This window comes from Clytia hemisphaerica, unplaced genomic scaffold (assembly GCF_902728285.1).
Source record: "Clytia hemisphaerica strain Z4C2 unplaced genomic scaffold, Clytia hemisphaerica genome assembly, whole genome shotgun sequence".
Classification (NCBI taxonomy): domain Eukaryota; kingdom Metazoa; phylum Cnidaria; class Hydrozoa; order Leptothecata; family Clytiidae; genus Clytia; species Clytia hemisphaerica.
This window is the reverse complement of record NW_027103528.1, coordinates 2267632-2277036: the sequence shown is the minus strand read 5'-3', so window position 1 is coordinate 2277036 and position 9405 is coordinate 2267632. Positions and strand designations below refer to the sequence as shown.

Below are 9405 nucleotides of genomic sequence, written 5' to 3'. Positions count from 1 at the left end.
CCCCCCCCATTTTACGCTTCTTAAATTGTTTCCAACTTTTTTAAAGTCTTCATCTTTTTATTAGGCTCTTGAGAGCATATAGAACCATAGAAGGGAATTCGGACGGTTCGCTTGTGCAAGAAGTTTTAGTTTTCACCCGCAAATTCTCCCAAAAAGGTAAAGGAGAAAATCTTTTCTCTCATATGATAATGAGAAATAGCTGCATAACAGGGCTCATTATTTTCAGCTAAAAATCGTGAATTATGTTATGAGAATTTTGCTAGATAAAATAAGTTTGTGCAAATATGAAAAGCTTTCTCTTCTGATTAGCGCTTGCTTGAGATAACTGGATATTGCGAAATAATATAGATTATATGAAGATTATCATAGCTTTCCTTTAAGGATGAAATACGACCTTTTATAAGGACTTTAGTAGAGCGATTAGCGAGATTATGTATCGGAGATATTCTACGGCTACGGTTGCGGGGCTGACCGTACGGGTCGTCACCAAAGGCGATATGTCGTTGTCTACTTTGCTCTGTACGGGAAAAACACCAAAACACCGTATAAGCAAAGTCGACATAATGTCGTACGTCAAATATCGAACTTGCTTTCACCCGCCATTACTTGCCTTACTCGCCATTTCCCTCGCCATTTTAGCCGTAGCCGTAGAGAATTCCAGATACATAATCTCGCTATTGATAGCTTGAGTGTGTTCTCAAAAATTGAAAAAGTAATAATAAAAATTATCTTTCGTTCGGATATATTTTCCCGTAAAATTCAAATAAATAATCTCTATGTCCAAGGATAAAAAAATTCTACTAGTACTAAACATAAAAAAAATTCATTAATTTACTATTTTCCTTTAATGTAATGTTGGGCAATGTTATTGAAAGGTGACGCTTTGACGGGACTTAACCCATGAGTAAACAAATGGATAATATTCGCGATAATATTCGTGATAAAAAGGGATCGATTTTAACATGCACGGTTTCACCTTTCGAAATCCCTATCGTATTAATCCCAAAATACATTCGGGGTTTGGCGCCGCAAAATAAATGTGCTCAAACCAAAAATATTATGGATGAAACGTGATAAGATCATTCCGATGTTAATGTTTGACAGATTGTTATAGAATCCTTGAGCTCTACAACAAATCGTGAGAGTACGTTAATACCCGCAAGAATGTCTTACTTAATCTCGTAGATTTATAAAGCCCGAAGGACTAGATATCGTGCTTTTGCTGAAAAGTGTGCCGAGGTTAGGTAGGAAATCCTACCTTAGTCACGTGACATTAAAATAGAATTTCAGCGCTTGACCAATCAGAAGCTTCGCGGGTTTTCGAAAAATAATAGCAACAATATTTTTTGGGATATTCACTTTTTTTTTCCTTGGAAGAGCTTAATGCACGCCATCTAGCCCTTCGGGCTTTATAAATCTATGCTTAATCTCTCTCATACGAGCCTCGCTCTCCCAAACGAAAAAGCGCAAATGACACACCAGCCAAAAGCCAAAAAGTAATCAAATTATAATCTCCGACTTAGGTGTTTTCTTTGGTGTTACATGTTTTTTACGGCTGGGCTTAGATCATTGAAATAAGGATGTAGCATGGCCTCTTCTGCTGTGATACGGTGTGCGGGATTTTGTACCAAGTGTTTCTATCATAAAAAGAAAAGGGGGTTATTTGATCAGTGGATAATCTTTTCCTTGTTGATTTGAAAAGATGACGCTGGCTCTAACGAGTGAAAACGTGAAGATTTAATTAGACTCAAGTTATTGAGACAAGGTAATAGAAATACAATTATTTTTCAGAAATTTAGGTAGTCCCTCTACTCACCGATCACACTGGATTGAAGAGGGCAGAGGAGGAGTGTCATGCAAAAGTTAGACCAGTTAATATTTTCAATAAATTAATCGCATCTGTTACCTTACCATATACCCATAACTGTTATACCGGGTGCACCAAAAAAAGTATACAGGTTTGTTGAGATATTGTGAGCTTCAAGATTTAAAATTTTTGTTTATTTATCGAACCAGCTCGAACTTGAATTTTGAGCTATCATAAATTAAATTCAAACAAGTGATACTTTTATGGACCTACCTGGTTATGCATTTAACACATATATAATTGTTATCTACGTGAGCATGAACAAAAATAGTGACGATTTATTAAAATTAGTCGTTTGTTTCTTATAAAAAAAACGTTTAGAAACAAAAATTTCGTGCTCTTGAAATATTCTTTCATATTCAAGACTTCGTGAGCATAAAAAGACATCTATCTCATCAAAAAATTGAGTAATTTGGCTAAGAACATTGATGTATGCTTATTAATAGTGATTCTTATAGATAAAGATGCGTTTTTTGAGCTGAAAAGTTTTTTTACAAATATCTACTTGACCCATCTTTTACCTACTTTCATGCAAAAAAATCAGAAAAAAAACAACGATCCAGTATTTCACAAAGTCCAAAAAACCCTTTTTTTAGCCGTTTTTTTGGCCCAAATTTGCCCAAAAACATTTTTTTCGAAAATCGGGCTCAGTCACATTCGAGGGTTTATAGTTATGCATCTTTGTGCAAAAAATCATAAAGAATGAAAGAGCCAATCTCGAGAAAAGCTAATACTTAATATAATGTGCTTATAAAAAAATATCGAATTTGGCCAGTTTTCCTATAAAAACACGACAAGCAACCAAAATTTCATGTCTAAACACACATATTCTTCAAAAGTAAGCCCTCATGAGCAAAAAAAACTTCTATCTCATAAAGAAATTGAGTAATTTGACTAAGAACATTGATGTATGCTTATTAATAGTGATTCTTATAAATAAACATGCGTTTTTTAAGCCAAATAAATTTTTTTGCAAAAATCTGCTTGAGCCATCTTTTACCTATGATGGTACCCTACTTTCATGCAAAAAATCAAAAAAGTTTAATGATCCAATTTTTCACAAAGTCGAAAAAACCCGTTTTTTAGCCGTTTTTTGGCCCAAATTTGCCCAAAAAATTTTTTTTTCGAAAATCGGGATCCGTCACATTTTGACCACCACTGTTTTGCACCTTTGTACCAAAAATCAAATGATTTCTATGATTCAATCTCGAGAAAAGCTGGTAACGAACGGACAGACGGACGGATGAACGGACAGAGGTGAATTTATAGGACCTTCACCCCACCGGGGTAGGTCCAAAAAGCAGTTCGAAAATTATTTAAAAATAAATGACTTTTAATTCCTATGTCTAAATTTCAAAAAATCATTAAAAACAGCAATCACGCTATAAATAAAACAAAATGACAAAAAACAATTTTATTGGGGTTTTTTCTACTCTTTTTTTTTCTTATTTATATTTTGCCAACAGTTTCTCTATCTTATTTGCACGTCATGAACATTTACAACACGAGTTAACTCAATGCAGACCCAAGTTCTTTGAGCAACTAGTCGAGGAATGATGATTTATTTTTTTAAAAGTTTTCTCACATAGCACACAAATAACATCAAAACCTCTTTGAAAAATTTCCAAAAATATTATCCGACATGGGAATAGCTTCTTTTACCATATTTTTAAATTCCGTAAGGAATTTCGATGAACACCGATGTATTTTTTTGGTATTTTTATGTGTAAAGAAGGTAAGTGTCAAGATAAAAGTTTGCTCGCTGTTTTTAATGATTTTTTTGAAATTTCGACATAAAAAAAAGTCAGTTTTTTTTAAATAATTTTTTAACTACGTTTTCAAATTTTATGTATGATAGCTCAAAATTCAAGTTAGAGCATCCTCTATGCGATAAAAAAATAATGAACAAAAAATTTAAATCCGGAAACTCACAATACTTCGACAAACCTGTATACTTTTTTTTGTTGCACCCAGTATAACAATAACCCATAAAATTTTAGTAGGATGGCAAAAACTAAGCGCAATGTCCATTACATTGTAATGTCCTACCTGTAACAAATCTTTAGCTGATGACGTCATTTTTGGAACGACTGCATGTAATGAGACTGACTGAGGTACATTGAATTCCTAAAAACAAGAAAAAGAATGAAAATAAGAGAGGTCTAATAATTTAAACTGAATTATCCGGTTATTTGTTAACTACTTTCATATCATCATGCACATGAAAGTTATGAAATGAAAAGACCCAAATAGTCTAACCCTCTTTTTTGACTACCGAACAAAGATTTTAAATCAGCCTATGAGAGTCGGATTTTTATCTAGGATCATAGGCCCAGATAACAGTAGATAATAGTTAATGGATTGAAATGATGAATTTTTTGTTGAAAAATAAAATTTAGTTGTACCTTTTCTATTCAAGAGAGATGATTGCACATTATGGTTGGTTTTAAAAGTTATTTCATGGAATCTGAACCGATTCAGACCGATTCAAAAATGTGTAGAGGAGATTTGGAATACCTTATATAGCGGCAATTTTGAAACTCCTGGCCAATTTTCTTCTGTTGGAGAGCCTAATAACCTAAAAGGATAAATTAAAATATCAAACTGTCAATGATATCAAGAAAAACTGTAACTGACTGATATTTGACCCTTTTAGACCGGACATAATATTGAAAAGTTTCTTTTATTTTCGTCATAAAGATGTTTATCTTTTACGAGTTGGATTCGAAACCTCAGTAGCCCACCTCCTGAAAATATACGTACACTCTTTCAATTATATTCATTAGAGCAGTGTTTTCGGGTCGAAAAACCAAGTCTCAAAGATTGTAAAGACAGTCAAACTTTTTACCATTTATATTTTGTAAGTACCAATATACAACAAACCTGAAAATTCTTTTCAATTGGTCATCGACGTCGCTTCCAGGGAATAAAGGACGCCCTGCATTCGCAATTTCTGGAGAAAAAACAGCATTTTTTAATCAATATCTAGTCATTGATCTTATCATCAGTAATCTCAGACTTTCTGGCTGAACTTTGCCTTTTGATAATTTTTGTAACGTCGAGTCCAGTCAAGTAGACACTAGGAGCAATAAAACTTGGAGTTGAAAAATTGACAATAGGAAACCAAGATGTGTAACACATGTCATTCTCTCTCAATCCGGCTGATAATCGAAGTATCGGTTGACGTCAAATGAGCTTAGTAAAGCTAAAATTGCAGATGTAGAACGATAAACTCGGTATACATTCACATTCTGCCGATTGGTAGTGTGAAGGTTTTGATCATAGCCTTGCACCGCAATTGACTGTGTTCCAATCTCAAGCACTTCCAGGCAGGATGTTAGGGAAATATGGTGATAGACTCTCTACTTTCACTCATAGATTTGCAATCCTTTATTTTTAAACAAAAACACTTTTTCATCTTATTTTCATCTCTCAAGAAGAACTAAAATCTGGCAGACGTCTGAAAAATTTTATATAATGGATGTTATAATGGAGATGAACTTGGTTTTGGAAGGAGTTCTCAAAATTGCTAATAAAAAGACTGACGAACCAGCAAAGATACAGCCAGCTGACCAGATATCGATTGAAGTTGTGTATAGTTTGGCACCCATCAATACGTCAGGTGGCCTGTACCATAATGTAACAACCTACAAAAGAAAAGGTAAAAATTGTAGATAAAAATTGTTAGAAAAAATCTTGCTGAAGGGTAAATCAATACTATTTAAAGAAAATATATCTATGTAAATAAAATTTCCAAGGAGAATTATGGCAATCAATAAATCTAATGAAAAATTACCTCAGCTGAAAAACATCTGACAGGTATCCCGAAAGCTCTTGCCAATCCAAAATCGGCTAGCTTCAGTTCACCTGTCTTCAAAAAAAAATAATAATTCAATTACAACAACATGAACCTCTTAAAAGCATTCCTTTTTGTTGTGTTAATTCTTTTAACAAAACCGAGATCAACGAGTTACCCAGATTACCCAGAGTTGCATCAACTTCACGCTTGGTGAGTCTGGACGAAATAACATTACAAATTTTGTTCTTTCAAGGAAATTCGCCAACACAAATAAAGATTTCCTTCTACAGATGGAAATGTTGCTACACTGGTTTCTACGTTAAAAGTTGAAGAAGAATATCAGGATATGTATATGCTGAGAACCTTTTTTTTAATTTTCAAGAAGAGAAGGAAAAAATGTTACAGTTGAGGTCTTACTTTATTTATCAACAAATTTTGAGGTTTGAGATCTCGGTGAAGTATATGTTTTTCATGACAAAATGCCAACCCTTTCAGCAACTGGTACATGAAGGACTAAAACAAAATGAATTCATTCAGTCCGTTTTTAGTCTTATACTTAATATCGTATTGTAAGTTTCATTTTGTACACTGCCCACCTCATACTTGGTGGATAGAAACTTTCTCTCTAGCTCTAAATGCCAGTACACAGGTCAGTATATAATCTGTGTTCAATATTTCAAACGATTTCAAAGCATTCAAAAACCCTTGGAAGAATTTCTTGGGCACAAATTTTGACTTTATTGAGAAATATTAAGGAAGAAGCTCGAAATGTCGCCAACCTGGAGTACTTTAATTTGTTGTATTTATCAGTTCAAAATAAATGGTACATACCTTTACTACGTTGGGTTCAATTTCGCCTTGACAACTGTCAAAATATTTCTTCAAGTCCTGAAATTGTAAGAAATGGTAAAAAAGATTTCATATTTATGTAAGTCAGGTGAAACAAGGTACATGCTGAATGGACCTACCTGATGATGAAAGTTAGATAGCAATAAGGAGAAAAATAAAACAAATAGTCAGAAAATATAGCGTTTAGCAAAAATGCATAACGCATTAAATTTCATCATAGGGTCCTCCAGGGTTCAGGTACCACCAAAAAATTTAGGTACCCCCAGTCATTTTGGTAACCCCAAAATTTTTAGAATTCTAGAGTAGTACTTTGAGTTACCCTCTGTTTTATTGTTAAAAATGCAATAAAATATTTTCTGCACTTTGGTCATTCATGCAACGAGACATGGGTTAATTTAGTATGAAAGGTAAATTTGGTAAGTTTTTCATTTCATTCGACAGGGTATTTGAAATTACATTTTATTAGATATTATTCAAATAGTTTGACAAAAATTCATATTGATGAGAATTCAAACTTAAATCTTCAGTTCAGTTTGTTAGTGTGTCAAACTGCTAAAATATAATTTTTAGAAATGATCTTACAGCAAATTTCTATATTAACTATTATAATCATTAATTTACCTGATCACAATATTCAAATACAATTGTCAATTTCTTTTCACTGTGCATTACATCATAAAGTCTAAAAATATAAAATGTTTACTTGCAATAAAAGAATTGGATAAAAATTTTGATAAATAGAAAAACAGCATAAAAATTTGGTTAAATTGAAGGATTTTTTCAGTTAGAATAAGATTGTTTATACCTAACAATATTCTTATGTTTTAGCTCCTTCAGTAAACAGATTTCTCGCAAAGCTGAACTTGGAATACCCTATAATAGAAAAATAAAAATAATCTTAATATAAAAACTTTATAAAAAGTCTTTACTGTAAATTTTCATTTGAATAATAATAAACAGGGGCAGCTGTTCAACTTTGAAAGTGATAGGGCCATGATGTAGTGGCAAAGGATGCGAGGAGCGGCGCCACAGGTTGGCGGCTATGGGCAAACAGTTTTTTATTCTGACACTTCTAGATCGCCTGAAAACAAACCTCATCATCTTCATCAAGACGAACTCTCTTCAATGCTACAATCTCCAATGTATCTTTGTGTTTTGCTTTGAACACAGTACCATATGTCCCTAGACGAAAAAAATATAATAAATTACATTCAATAAGTTTTCATTCAAGTCAACTTGTGTATTAATACTTTGTGATATTGATTGTACAATAAATAGGGCTCCGATCTCTTAATTTAACATCAATGCAAAGAGTGTAAGGGTATCCCCACTCAAGTGCTTTGTGACTGGCTTTTTTGGTTAACCATGGTTTTTAAAGTAAGTCTGCTGATCAGATGTCAGAGTTTGTAGCATTTTCAAAAAGCTTTTTTTTTATATCAAGTTTTGTTGGGCAACACAAAAATAAATCTATTCGGAAGCACTGCAAAACTTTGGAAAGCAATCAGTACAGAACAGTCAAAAATGCACACCTTCGCCAATCTTCTCCAGCTTTTCATACTTCATCAACTTGTTGTTACTCATACCTTTCAATTGTATTGACTTAAATCTAAGATGAAACAGAAATAATTCCCAAATTCAATATTTGGCTTTTTAAATAGATAAAAATGTGTATCATATGTGACACTAGAAAATTATTTATAACTTATACTGAAATACTCCGGAGAACCAGGGAGAACAGGGAAGAGTTTATTACTAGGAAATATAAGATAATTTTGATGAAGTACCTTTCACATCTCTCCCTCCCCCTTAACCAACTTTAAAAGTATAAATGATTTATTTAAGCAAATGCGATTGGGACGATGGGAACCCTTTAGTTGATTATCTATTGTAACTATGGTTGATAATTCATTTTATTTCGAACTTCTTCTGGCTCATAGTTTGCAGAGGGGTATGAACCCCCCTAGGTTTATTTCATCTCCCCCTATATACCCATCCCCCCCCTTTTGTAATGAAATCTTATTCCCCCCTTTTTTTTTACAGAAAATCCGTTTCGAAGGAAACTCGCTTTCCCACCTACCAGCAAAATTATCAACAAGAAAGAGTATGAAGTATTATAGTCACGAGCCAACAATGACAGAATATAACTAGCGTTTTTCATTAATCTTGATCATTTTAAAATCTAATCTAAAATGTGTGTGTTCTGTTGAAAGTTCTTCAGGTCCCCCCTTTTTTATTTGATCCCCCCTACTATTCCCATCCCCCTAGTTTTTTCGGCAGATCTCGGTACCCCCCCCCTACAAAGGCCATCCAGAAAGTTGGCATCCCCCCCTATTAAAAAGGGGGGTGCAAACTATGTGGCTTGTCAGCTTTTATTACATTCATTTTATCTATCGACATGGGAGCCCGCAGGTAGTTTACAAAAAATAAGTATATAATAATATGAAACATGCTAATCAACCTGTTGACATCCTTTACAAAAAATTGTTTTGATGTTGACGTTCTTTTTGCACAAATGAAATAAAAACAAAATTGAAATTCACAAAAATTTTATTCATTTTTGCTCTTCCAATTAAATCTTATCTGCGATAAAAAGGAATCTTTTTAGAAAACTTCATTTTACAAGGCCATTTTAGAATCTCATATTTGCCATGCAAGTAGTTTTGCATTGCAGGTAGATAAAACAGCGTCGTTTAATGATGAAAATCATGTGAGGTCATAAATTTCAAGATGACGGGAAGTCAGACGCTTCTTGATGGCTGCTGGACTTGTAACCTCAAATTTAATAATGATATTTTTTATGCATGCCTTCACTTATGATTAGGACTAGGAGATATACATTTACCACCCACAGATTTTGTAAATCAGGTTTGTTTTGATTTAACTTTGTATT

The 9405-nt window shown here is 33.3% G+C and overlaps 1 protein-coding gene across 1 annotated transcript; it reads right to left on the bottom strand.

Annotated features, from left to right (window-relative positions):
• Window positions 1-725: 725 nt before the first annotated feature.
• Window positions 726-8142, bottom strand: LOC136799527 (cyclin-dependent-like kinase 5). Its single transcript, XM_067056246.1, has 12 exons — window positions 8045-8142; window positions 7609-7697; window positions 7321-7388; window positions 7137-7197; window positions 6498-6554; window positions 6084-6179; window positions 5664-5738; window positions 5418-5514; window positions 4751-4820; window positions 4385-4445; window positions 3917-3994; window positions 726-1637 (listed from the first exon to the last, which is right to left on the bottom strand). Exons 1-12 carry the CDS (start codon window positions 8094-8096, stop codon window positions 1539-1541), a joined length of 903 nt encoding a protein of 300 aa, XP_066912347.1. The 5' UTR covers window positions 8097-8142; the 3' UTR covers window positions 726-1538.
• Window positions 8143-9405: the final 1263 nt, after the last annotated feature.

Excerpts from the sequence above, each read along its gene's own strand:
- LOC136799527 (XM_067056246.1), bottom strand. The coding sequence starts at position 8,096 with ATGAGTAACAACAAGTTGATGAAGTATGAAAAGCTGGAGAAGATTGGC. Across the intron at positions 7,198-7,320 it reads AAACATAAGAATATTGTTAG|ACTTTATGATGTAATGCACA; the intron begins GTATAAACAATC and ends TTATATTTTTAG. Across the intron at positions 5,739-6,083 it reads AAAATTTGTTGATAAATAAA|ACAGGTGAACTGAAGCTAGC; the intron begins GTAAGACCTCAA and ends TTTTTTTTGAAG.